General features: G+C 44.4%; 1 protein-coding gene across 2 annotated transcripts in view; it reads right to left on the bottom strand.

Annotated features, from left to right (window-relative positions):
- Positions 1-573: 573 nt before the first annotated feature.
- lratb.1 (lecithin retinol acyltransferase b, tandem duplicate 1) overlaps positions 574-13,080 on the bottom strand; it is a gene marked incomplete at its 3' end in the record, with an annotated part of 32,618 nt that continues 20,111 nt past the window's right edge. For both annotated transcript variants that reach the window (XM_031832666.1, XM_031832665.1), the window contains 4 exon segments: positions 574-673; positions 1,980-2,082; positions 11,414-11,520; positions 11,658-11,722. In XM_031832666.1, the coding sequence (XP_031688526.1) occupies positions 574-673; positions 1,980-2,082; positions 11,414-11,520; positions 11,658-11,722 (375 nt within the window).

Genomic DNA, 13,080 nt, shown 5'->3' with positions numbered 1-13,080 from the left:
GGAGGAGAAGGGGAGAAAGGAGGAGGGGGAGAGGGAGAAGGGGGAGAGGGGGAGGGGAGAGATGAGGATGGGGAGAGGGAGGAGAAGGGGGAGAGAGGGAGGGAGGGGGGAGAGGAGGAGGGAGGGAGGGAGGGGAAGGGAGAGACAGGGAAGGGGAGGGAGGGAGAGGGGGGAGACAGGGAGGGGAGAGAGAGTGAGGGAAAGGGAGGGAGGGAGGGGAGAGAGAGGGGGAGAGGGAGGGAGGGAGTGAGGGAGGGAGGGGGAGGGAGAGAGGGGGATGGAGGGAGAAGGGGGAGAGGGAGAGAGGGGGAGAGGGAGGAGAAGGGGAGAAAGGAGGAGGGGAGAGGGAGGAGAAGGGGGAGAGGGGGAGGGGGAGAGAGGAGGAGGGGGAGAGGGAGGAGAAGGGGGAGAGAGGGAGGGAGGGGGGAGAGGAGGAGAGGGAGGGAGAAGGGGGGACAGTGTGTGTGTGTGTGTGTGTGTGTGTGTGTGTACACAGTGTGTGTGTGTGTACAGTGTGTGTGGGCATCCTACATTAATGCGAGCTTATACTAGCGTGTGTGTTTACGCTCCTACCCATGCCTGTTCCTGCAGGTGCTATCTCCCTGGCAAAGAACTCCAGAGCTTTCTTCTGTTTATGACGCACAGCCATCCAGACTACCACCTCTCTAGGGGTCTGGAGAGAGGAGGGAGGATGGGAGAGGGAAGAGGGGAGAGGGAAGAGGGAGAGAGAGGGAGGAGGGGTGAAGGGGAGAGAGAGAGAGAGAGGGGGGGGGGGTGAAGGAGAGAGAGAGAGAGAGAGGGGGGGAGAGAGAGAGAGTTTAGAAAAATGCTGTATGAATCCATTGCCAGCAGAGCCCTTGGTGGGTAAAGAGGCATGAAACAGGTTCACCCCTGACCTCTGACAGTGGTGTGGGTCCCAAATGACACCCTATTCACAAGGGGTAGCAATACCAAGTGGATGTGCAGGGGTAAGAGGTAATTGAGGTAGATATGTCCATATAGGTAAGGATAAAATGACTAGGCAACAGGACAGATAATTAACAGTAGCAGCAGCTACTCTGACCTCCGCCCTATAGGCTGTCTCATCGTTGAGGGAGAGGTTGTTGTCCTGTCACTACCCGGTCAGGTCTGTGACCCTCCTTCCTAAAGACTGTCTCATCGTTGAGGGAGAGGTTGTTGTCCTGTCACCACCCGGTCAGGTCTCTGACCTCCTTCCTATAGGCTGTCTCATCGTTGAGGGAGAGGTTGCTGTCCTGTCACCACGCGGTCAGGTCTCTGACCTCCTTCCTATAGGCTGTCTCATCGTTGAGGGAGAGGTTGTTGTCCTGTCACCACCCGGTCAGGTCTCTGACCTCCTTCCTATAGGCTGTCTCATCGTTGAGGGAGAGGTTGTTGTCCTGTCACCACACTGCCAGGTCTCTGACCTCCTTCCTATAGGCTGTCTCATCGTTGAGGGAGAGGTTGTTGTCCTGTCACCACACTGCCAGGTCTCTGACCTCCTTCCTGTCTCATCGTTGAGGGAGAGGTTGCTGTCCTGTCACCACACAACCAGGTCTCTGACCTCCTTCCTGTCTCATCGTTGAGGGAGAGGTTGCTGTCCTGTCACTACCCGGTCAGGTCTCTGACTTCCTTCCTGTCTCATCGTTGAGGGAGAGGTTGCTGTCGTGTCACTACCCGGTCAGGTCTCTGACCTCCTTCCTGTCTCATCGTTGTCAGTGATCAGCCCAACCACTGCTGTGTCATCGACAAACGTAATGGTGGTGTGAGTCGTGTGCGACCACGCTGTCGTGGGTGAGCAGCAAGTACAGGAGGGGACTAAGCACGCACCCCTGAGGAGCCCCCAGTGAGTGTGGCTGATGTGCTGCTGCCTACCCTCACCACCTGGGGGTGGCCCGTCAGTAGCACACAAACCTATTCAACACACACACACACACACACACACACACACACACAAACACAAACAAACAGTCGTAGCGTACCGTGTTATTGCTGTGTGGTCCGTAGGTATCTTCTGCCCCCAATACCTGAATGTTGACAGAGGTGAAGTCCTCCAGACCCAGCTGCTTGAACATCCGACGCGTCCTGTTAAAACACACGCGCACACACACACACGGTCCTAAAACAACCCCAAGTGCATTTCAGTGGTGGCCAATTCATTAGGGCGTTAGAGGCATCGTCCTCTCACTGTCAACTGCGTTTATTTTCAGCAAACTTAACATGTGTAAATATTTGCATGAACGTAAGATTCAACAACTGAAACATAAACAAGTTCCCACAGACATCTGACTAACAGAAATGGAATAATGTGTCCCTGAACAAAAGGGGCTTGGATTGTATTTCCAGCTATACAGAGCGGAGTCGAATCCTGATGGAGCAGTGTGTTGTAGATATGTGTACATAATAAAGGACTATTAAGGCTACCAAGAACAGATCAGATCAATTAGCACTGAGGTGTGAAGTGAGAGGTGTCAAAGCCCTTGAGCCCAACAATGGCGGGAGCGTCTCACAACCTCCCAAATGCCTTCGAACCTCCATCTGTGAAGAGGACCCCCTGGATTCATCTCTATTTTGAACGGATATGCAACCAGGACACTTCAATTGTAAATGACCTCGATAAGAAACAATATTGTTGCTTTTGATCACATCAGAATATATCCTCCTCGCAATCTCTAAAATTCAATGACGTCTTTGTTTGGACGTCGTAAAGGACCATTCGATGAAAGTGAAGAGGTATAGTTAGCTAACGACCTCCTTTTCCACGTGAAGAAAAAAAAAACGGTGGACAGACACTTGCTAGCTACTGTGGGACAGACTGTTTTGTTCCCGGGACTCGGGACTCTCTATTGGTTACACAGACTCTTGGCCTCCCATCCTATTCTAACCACCTCTCGCCTGCTTTTTTTTGCTGTATAACATGATCTTGTTGTCATCTGATGCACATTCAAATGTCATAAATCAACACTGCAGATCTCTCCCTGTCCTCTGCCGTGCCTTGATTGTATTACTGCTGATGATATGTGGAAATGTGCATGTACACCCTGGCCCATCTACTGTTGCTTGCCCCAATTCTGACTTGTGCTCTGATATCTGCTTCACTGATTTCTGCTATCGTAAAAGCCTGGGTTTTCTGCGCGTTTAAAACCTCTAGTGACTCCCCATCCCGGGTCAGTGAGCGTAATCATCGACTGACACTAATTAGCATAACGCAACGGACATAAATATTCCTAGAAAATATTCCTATTCATGAAAATCACAAGTGAAATATACTGAGACACAGCTTTGCCTTTGGTTAATCATCCGGTCATCTCAGATTTTCTAAATATGCTTTACAGCCAAAGCTAGACAAGCATTTGTGTACGTTTATCGATAGCCTAGCATAGCATTTTGTCCAGCTAGCAGCAGGTAACTTGGTCACGGAAATCAGAAAAGCAATCAAATTAAATTGTTTACCTTTGATGAGCTTCGGATGTTTTCACTCACGAGACTCCCAGTTAGATAGCAAATGTTCATTTTTCCCCCCAAAATTTTTTGAGGGCGAAATAGCTCCGTTTGTTCTTCACGTTTGGCTGAGAAATCGACCGGAAATTACAGTCACGAAAACGCTGAAAAATATTCCAAATTAGCTCCATAATATCGACAGAAACATGGCAAACGTTGTTTATAGCAATCTTCAAGGTGTTTTTCAAATATCTATTCTATAATATATCCACCGGGACAATTGGTTTTTCAGTAGGACCGATTGGAGTAAAGGCTACCTCTGTATTTTACGCGAGAATCACTCTGAGAGCATCAGGTGACCAGTTGCGCAATGTAGCCGCTTACGGGTATTCTTCAACATAAATGCGTAAATGCTGTAGACACCTTGGGGAATACGTAGAAAAAGTAATCTGGTATGTAGCCCATTCACTGCTCAATATGGACGCATTGGAACGCAGAGCTTTCAAAAGATGAGTCACCTCCGGATTGGATTTCTCTCAGGATTTCGCCTGCAATATCAGTTCTGTTATCTCACAGACAATATTTTTACAGTTTTGGAAAGTTTAGAGTGTTTTCTATCCTAAGCTGTCAATTATATGCATATTCTAGCATCTTGTCCTGACAAAATATCCCGTTTACTACGGGAACGTTATTTTTCCAAAAATGAAAATACTGCCCCCACAAAAGGTTTTAACACTAGAAGCTTATTACCTAAAATGGATCAATTGAATGTGTGGATTCACAGCATTGTGAAGTGTTGGTCATTACTGAGACGTGGTTAAGGAAGATGTTAACCGTTCTGGTTATAACATTTTTCTGCAAGACAGATCTTCCAAAGGTGGGGGAGTAGCAATCTTTACCAAGGATCACCTTCAGTGCTCGGTCTCCACAAGTCTGTCCCCAAACAATTTGATTTGCTAGTTTTAAGCATTAAACTTTCAAATAGTTCTTTGTTGACTGTTGCTGGGTGTTATCGTTCTCCATCAGCACCGGCCTGTACCCTACCTGCCCTAAGCTCTCTCCTGGCCCCTTACACTAAGTCTGAATTTGTCCTGCCAGGTGACCTAAACTGGGACATGCTTAAACCACCTGTCCTAAAGCAATGGGACTCCCTAAATCTTTCTCATATTATTACCAATCCACACAAGGTATGACTCCAAACTAGAGGTCGACCGATTAATCGGAATGGCCGATGTCAAGTTTTCATAACAATCAGAAATCTGTATATTTGGACACAGATTTGTTTATTTTTTAACCTTTATTTAACTAGGCAAGTTAGTTAAGAACACATTCTTATTTTCAATGACTGCCTAGGAACTGTGGGGTTAACGACAGATTTTCACCTTGTCAGCTCGGGGGACCCAATCTTGCAACCTTACAGTTAACTAGTCTAACGCAATAACGACCTGCCTCTTGTTGCACTCCACAAGGAGACTGCCTGTTACGCGAATGCAGTAAGCCAAGGTAAGTTGCTAGCTAGCATTAAACTTTTCTTATAAAAAACAATCAATCAATCATAATCACTAGTTAACTACACATGGTTGATGATATTACTAGATATTATCTAGCGTGTCTTGCGTTGCGTATAATCTGACTGAGCATACAAGTATCTAAGTATCTGACTGAGCGGTGGTAGGCAGAGGCAGGCGCGTAAACATGAATTCAAACAGCACTATTGTGCGTTTTGTCAGCAGCTCTTCGTTGTGCGTCAAGCATTGCGCTGTTTATGACTTCAAGCCTCTCAACTCCCGAGATGAGGCTGGTGTGACCGATGTGAAATGGCTGGCTAGTTAGCGCGCGCTAATAGCTATTCAAACGTCACTCGCTCTGAGACATGGAGTAGTTGTTTCCCTGGGTAACGCTGGTTGTTGTGTTGCTGGTTCGAGCCCAGGAAGGAGCGAGGAGAGGGATGGAAGCTATACTGTTACACTGGCAATACTAAAGTGCCTATAAGAACATCCAATAGTCAAAGGTTAATGAGATACAAATGGTATAGAGGGAAATAGTCCTAATATTCCTATAATGACTACAACCTAAAACTTCCTACCTGGGAATATTGAAGACTCATGTTAAAAGGAACCACCAGCTTTCATATGTTCTCATGTTCTGAGCAAGGAACTGAAACGTTCACATGGCACATATTGCACTTTTACTTTCTTCTCCAACACATTTTTTTTATATATTTTTTTATTTAAACCAAATTGAACATGTTTCATTATTTAAGGCTAAATTGATTTTATTGATGTATTATATTAAGTTAAAATAAGTGTTCATTCAGTATTGTTGTAATTGTCATTATTACAAATACAAGTTTACAAACAAAACAAAAATACAATTTTTATTTTACTTTTTTTTTAAATAATAAAAAAACATTTATTTATTTATTTAATATTTTATTTATTTATTTAATATTTTATTTATTTATTTAATATTTTATTTATTTATTTAATATTTTATTTATTTATTTAATATTTTATTTATTTATTTAACATTTATTATTATTTTAAAATCGGCCGATTAATCGGTATCGGCGTTGAAAAATCATAAATCGGTCGGCCTCTACTCCAAACACCCATAAAAGGCTACTCTTCTTGATGTTATCCTCCCAAATAATCCTGATGGGTATCAGTGTGGTGTTTTCTGTAATGACCTTAGTGATCACTGTTTTACAGGTTGTGTTCGTAATGGCTGCTCAGTGAAACGACCTGTCCTCATGTGTCATAGACGCTAAAACACTTTAATGAGCAAGCCTTCCTTCATGAACTGGCCTCTGTAAAATGTTATAGAATCAGCTTGGACCTTCCTTTTTGATATTTTTAGTGGTATTGTTAACAAACACACCCCCATAAAGAAAATGAGAATTAAAAACAGGTTCAGCCCCCTGGTTCGACTGTGAGTTGGCAGAGTTACTCCACCTCAAGAATTACAGGCTCGCCACACGTACTCAGGCTGACTGGCTCTCGTTCAGGCAAATGAGAAATAAGTGCACTCAGGCTATCTGGAAGGCCAAAGTTAGTTACTTTAAGGAGCAGTTCTCTCTCTGTGGGTCTCACCCCAAGAAGTTCTGGAAAACGATTAAAGACCTGGAGACTAAACCCTCCTCCTCACAGCTTTTTAACCTCTCTCTCCTGTCTGGGGAGGTTCCCATTGCTTGGAAAGCAGCAAAAAAAGGGGGAGATCAAGCTGATTCTAACTAGTCCTATAGGACAACTTCTATTATCGCCCTGTTTATCAAATCAAATGTTATTTGTCACATGAGCCGAATACAACAGCTGTATTTCACCTTACAGTGAAATGCTTACTTTCAAGCCCTTAAACAACAATGCAGTATTAAGGAAATACCAAAAAAAAAACGTAAAAGAATGACAAATGATTAAAGAGTAGCCTCTGTAGTGCCTTGCGTCGAAGCCTGAGCAGTTACCGTACCAGGCAGTGATGCAACCTGTCAGGATGCTCTCGAATGGTGCAGCTGTAAAACCTTTTGAGGATCTGAGGACCCATGCCAAATCTTGTAAGTCTCCTGAGGGGGAAAAGGTTTTTGTTGTGCCCTCTTCACCACTGTCTTGGTGTGGTTGGACAATGACAGTTTGTTGGTGATCTGGACACCAAGGAACTTGTCTGATCGTTGTCGGTGATCAGGCCTACCACTTGTGTCATCGGCCAACATAATGATGGCTTGGCCATGTTGTCAGGTAGAACGCACCCCTGAGAGGTCCCATGTTGAGAATCAGCGTGGCAGACATGTTGTTGCCTACCCTTACCACCTGGGGGAGGCCCGTCAGGAAGTCCAAGATCCAGTTACAGAGGGAGGTGTTTAGTCCCAGGATCCTTAGCTTAGTGATGAGCTTTGAGGGCACTATGGTGTTGAACACTGAGCTGTAGTCAATGAACAGCATTCTCATGTAGATGTTCCTTTTGTCCAGGTGGGAAAGGGCAGTGTGGAGTGCAATAGAGATTGCATCATCTGTGGATCTGTTAGGGCCGTATGCAAATTGGAGTGGGTCTAGGGTTTCTGGGAGGATGTTGATGTGAGCCATGACCAGCCTTTCAAAGCATTTTATGGCCACAAACGTGAGTGCTACTGGTTGATAGTCATTTAGGCAGTTTACCTTAGTGTTCTTGGGCCCAGGGATAGTGTGATCTGTATTACAGACTCAGACAGGGAGAGGTTGAAAATGTCAGTGAAGACACTTGCCAGTCGGTCAGCGCATGCTCGGAGTACATGTCCTGGTAATCCGTCTGGCCCTTCGGCCTTGAGAATGTTGACCTGTTTAAAGTTATTACTCACACTGGCTGCAGAGAGAGTGATGACACAGCCGTGTGGAACAGCTGATGCTCTCATGTATGTTTCAGTGTTACTTGCCTCGAAGCCAGCATAGAAGTTATTTAGTTCGTCTGGTAGACTTGTGTCACTGGGCAGCTCTCAGGCTGTGCTTCCCTTTGTAGTCTGTAATAGTTTGCAAGCTCTGCCACATCCGACGAGCGTCTGAGCCGGTGTAGTACGATTCGAAAGCCAGTCAGTTTCCAAAAGTGTTGGAAAAAACGAATCAATAATCAACTGGCTGGCTTTCTTGATGTCTATAGTATTCTCTCTGGGATGCGATCCGGTTTCCGCTCAGGTTATGGATGTGTCGCTGCAACCTTAAAAGGTCCTAAATGATGTCACCATTGCCCTTGATTCTAAGCAACGTTGTGCTGCTATTGGCCAAAGCTTTTGATACGGTAGACCATTCCATTCTTGTGGGTCGGCTAAGGAGTATTGGTGTCTCTGAGGGGTCTTTGGCCTGGTTTGCTAAGTACCTCAAAGAGTGCAGTATATAAAATCAGAACATTGGCTGTCTCAGCCACTGCCCGTCACCAAGGGAGTACCCCAAGGCTCGATCCTAGGCCCCACGCTCTTCTCAATTTACATCAACAACATAGCTCAGGCAGTAGGAAGCTCTCTCATCCATTTATATGCAGATGATACAGTCTTATACTCAGCTGGCCTCTCACCGGATTATGTGTTAAATGCTCTACAACAAAGCTTTCTTTACTGTCCAACAAGCTTTCTCTGTCCTTAACCTTGTTCGGAACACCTCCAAAACAAAGGTCACATGGTTTGGTTTGCCACCAATGCTCCTTATAGGACACATCACTTCACTCTATACTCCTCTGTAAACGGGTCATCTCTGTATACCCGTCGTAAGACCCACTGGTTGATGCTTATTTATAAAACCCTCTTAGGCCTCACTCCCCCCAGTCTGAGATATCTACTGCAGCCCTCATCCTCCACATACAACACCCGTTCTGCCAGTCACATTCTGTTAAAGGTCCCCAAAGCACACACATCCCTGGGTCGCTCCTCTTTTCAGTTCGCTGCAGCTAGCGACTGGAACGAGCTGCAACAAACACTCAAACTGGACAGTTTTATCTCCATCTCTTCATTCAAAGACTCAATCATGGACACTCTTACTGACAGTAGTAGCTGATTCGTGTGATGTATTGTTGTCTCTACCTTCTTGACCTTTGTGCCCAATAATGTTTGTACCATGTTTTGTGCTGCTACCATGTGCTGCTACCATGTTGTTGTCATGTTGTGTTGCTACCATGCTGTTGTCATGTTGTGTTGCTACCATGTTGTTGTCATGTTGTGTTGCTACCATGTTGTTGTCATGTTGTGTTGCTACCATGTTGTTGTCATATTGTCTTGCTACCATGCTGTGCTGTCATATTGTCTTGCTACCATGCTGTGCTGTCATGTTGTGTTTCTACCATGCTGTGTTGTCATGTTGTGTTGCTACCATGCTGTGTTGTCATGTTGTGTTGCTACCATGCTGTGTTGTCATGTTGTGTTGCTACCATGCTGTTGTCATGTTGTGTTGCTACCATGTTGTTGTCATGTTGTGTTGCTACCATGTTGTTGTCATGTTGTGTTGCTACCATGTTGTTGTCATGTTGTGTTGCTACCATGTTGTTGTCATGTTGTGTTGCTACCATGCTGTGTTGTCATGTTGTGTTGCTACCATGCTGTGTTGTCATGTTGTGTTGCTACCATGCTGTGTTGTCATGTTGTGTTGCTACCATGTTGTTGTCATGTTGTGTTGCTACCATGCTGTGTTGTCATGTTGTGTTGCTACCATGTTGTTGTCATGTTGTGTTGCTACCATGCTGTGTTGTCATGTGTTGCTACCATGCTGTCTTGTCATGTTGTGTTGCTACCATGCTGTCTTGTCATGTTGTGTTGCTACCATGCTGTTGTCATGTTGTGTTGCTACCATGCTGTGTTGTCATGTTGTGTTGCTACCATGCTGTGTTGTCATGTTGTGTTGCTACCATGCTGTGTTGTCATGTTGTGTTGCTACCATGCTGTGTTGTCATGTTGTGTTGCTACCATGCTGTTGTCATGTTGTGTTGCTACCATGCTGTGTTGTCATGTTGTGTTGCTACCATGCTGTGTTGTCATGTTGTGTTGCTACCATGCTGTGTTGTCATGTTGTGTTGCTACCATGCTGTTGTCATGTTGTGTTGCTACCATGTTGTTGTCATGTTGTGTTTCTACCATGTTGTTGTCATGTTGTGTTGCTACCATGCTGTGTTGTCATGTTGTGTTGCTAGCATGTTGTTGTCATGTTGTGTTGCTAGCATGTTGTTGTCATGTTGTGTTGCTACCATGTTGTTGTCATGTTGTGTTGCTACCATGCTGTGTTGTCATGTTGTGTTGCTACCATGTTGTTGTCATGTTGTGTTGCTACCATGTTGTTGTCATGTTGTGTTGCTACCATGCTGTGTTGTCATGTTGTGTTGCTACCATGTTGTTGTCATGTTGTGTTGCTACCATGTTGTTGTCATGTTGTGTTGCTACCATGCTGTGTTGTCATGTTGTGTTGCTACCATGTTGTTGTCATGTTGTTGTCATGTTGTGTTGCTACCATGTTGTTGTCATGTTGTGTTGCTACCATGCTGTGTTGTCATGTTGTGTTGCTACCATGTTGTTGTCATGTTGTTGTCATGTTGTGTTGCTACCATGTTGTCGTCATGTTGTGTTGCTACCATGTTGTTGTCATGTTGTGTTGCTACCATGCTGTGTTGTCATGTTGTGTTGCTACCATGTTGTTGTCATGTTGTGTTGCTACCATGTTGTTGTCATGTTGTGTTGCTACCATGTTGTTGTCATGTTGTGTTGCTACCATGCTGTGTTGTCATGTTGTGTTGCTACCATGTTGTTGTCATGTTGTGTTGCTACCATGTTGTTGTCATGTTGTGTTGCTACCATGTTGTTGTCATGTTGTGTTGCTACCATGCTGTGTTGTTGTCTTACGTCTCTCGTGTCGTGACGTGTGTTTTGTCCTAGATTTGTATTTTATTGTTTAATTTTTTATCCCAGCCCCCCCGTCCCCGCAGGAGGCCTTTTGCCTTTTGGTAGGCCGTTAATTTAAATAAGAATTTGTTCTTAACCGACGTGTCTAGTTAAATAAAATACAAACAAATGCTAATAATTTCAAATAGGCTAGATGTCATACTAAACAGCATATAAAACACTCTAAATAGGAGACAGACAGGAAGTCTAAGAAGGATTAATGATTTAGGCTATATTATTATTTAAATGATTTCAAAAATTACAAATAAATGAATGTGAAGCATTACACAATAAGCTTAATAAGCCAATAAGTTTATATAAAGAGCATTTTAACATTTCATACTAATTAAATCATTATGGTCTATAAATTGCACATACAGGCTTACTTAGAATTAAAAACATGTTTGTTTTTATTGTTAAATGCCAGGCTAGACCTTCATGTGTTACCGTTTGATTATGTGCTCTGCTAGCGATGTGCTAATTATGCTCCATAGGTTTGTTTTTGGATTGGATGCTAACGCTAACTGTTAGATGACGCTCTCCGCTAGCAGTGAGCTAATTAAGTGTCATAGGTTTGGATTGGATGCTAACGCTAACCGTTTGATGATGCTCTCTGCGGTGCGTCTGGCCTTCTCGGTGGCTCTGGGGCCCCCTACTGGACACACTGCTGTAGCCCTGTACCCATCCATGTAGGTGGCACACACCTAGGGGGAAAAAATAAATACATTTCGTTCATTGATTTAAATGAGAATGAAGAGATTTTAATATCAACAGGACAGACTTCTGTGGCTCTGAACCTGGGGTTGATCACTGGGAAATTGTTTTTACTGCGTAGTGTTACCTTGTAGTCATTGGACGGAGCAAAACCTCTGGCCCCGGTCACTTTGACAGCCCCTCCCTCCACTCCTGAAGACAGACAGAGACAGAGACATCAGACACACGGTCACTCCCTTCCTCCCTCCACTCCTGAAGACAGACAGAGACATCAGACACACAGTCTCTCCTTTCCTCCCTCCATATTTTCAATCCTAATTGCATCCCATTTATCTCCCTCTTCCAACTGTTAACAGGGGACTCTGTCCATCTGTCTGTTAACAGGGGACTCTGTCCATCTGTCTGTTAACAGGGGACTCTGTCCATCTGTCTGTTAACAGGGGACTCTGTCCATCTGTCTGTTAACAGGGGACTCTGTCCATCTGTCTGTTAACAGGGGACTCTGTCCATCTGTCTGTTAACAGGGGACTCTGTCCATCTGTCTGTTAACAGGGGACTCTGTCCATCTGTCTGTTAACAGGGGACTCTGTCCATCTGTCTGTTAACAGGGGACTCTGTCCATCTGTCTGTTAACAGGGGACTCTGTCCATCTGTCTGTTAACAGGGGACTCTGTCCATCTGTCTGTTAACAGGGGACTCTGTCCATCTGTCTGTTAACAGGGGACTCTGTCCATCTGTCTGTTAACAGGGGACTCTGTCCATCTGTCTGTTAACAGGGGACTCTGTCCATCTGTCTGTTAACAGGGGACTCTGTCCATCTGTCTGTCTTTTATTTATTTATTTATTTATTTTATTTTACCTTTATTTAACCAGGTAGGCAAGTTGAGAACACCTTTATTTAACCAGGTAGGCTAGTTGAGAACACCTTTATTTAACCAGGTAGGCTAGTTGAGAACACCTTTATTTAACCAGGTAGGCTAGTTGAGAACACCTTTATTTAACCAGGTAGGCTAGTTGAGAACACCTTTATTTAACCAGGTAGGCTAGTTGAGAACACCTTTATTTAACCAGGTAGGCTAGTTGAGAACACCTTTATTTAACCAGGTAGGCTAGTTGAGAACACCTTTATTTAACCAGGTAGGCTAGTTGAGAACACCTTTATTTAACCAGGTAGGCTAGTTGAGAACACCTTTATTTAACCAGGTAGGCTAGTTGAGAACACCTTTATTTAACCAGGTAGGCCAGTTGAGAACACCTTTATTTAACCAGGTAGGCTGGTTGAGAACACCTTTATTTAACCAGGTAGGCTAGTTGAGAACACCTTTATTTAACCAGGTAGGCTAGTTGAGAACACCTTTATTTAACCAGGTAGGCTAGTTGAGAACACCTTTATTTAACCAGGTAGGCTAGTTGAGAACACCTTTATTTAACCAGGTAGGCAAGTTGAGAACACCTTTATTTAACCAGGTAGGCTAGTTGAGAACACCTTTATTTAACCAGGTAGGCTAGTTGAGAACACCTTTATTTAACCAGGTAGGCTAGTTGAGAAC

The sequence above is a fragment of the Oncorhynchus kisutch genome, linkage group LG9 (genome assembly GCF_002021735.2).
Source record: "Oncorhynchus kisutch isolate 150728-3 linkage group LG9, Okis_V2, whole genome shotgun sequence".
In the NCBI taxonomy this organism is placed as follows: domain Eukaryota; kingdom Metazoa; phylum Chordata; class Actinopteri; order Salmoniformes; family Salmonidae; genus Oncorhynchus; species Oncorhynchus kisutch.
Note: the sequence above shows the minus strand (reverse complement) of the source record. Positions and strands in the feature narration are given on the sequence as shown.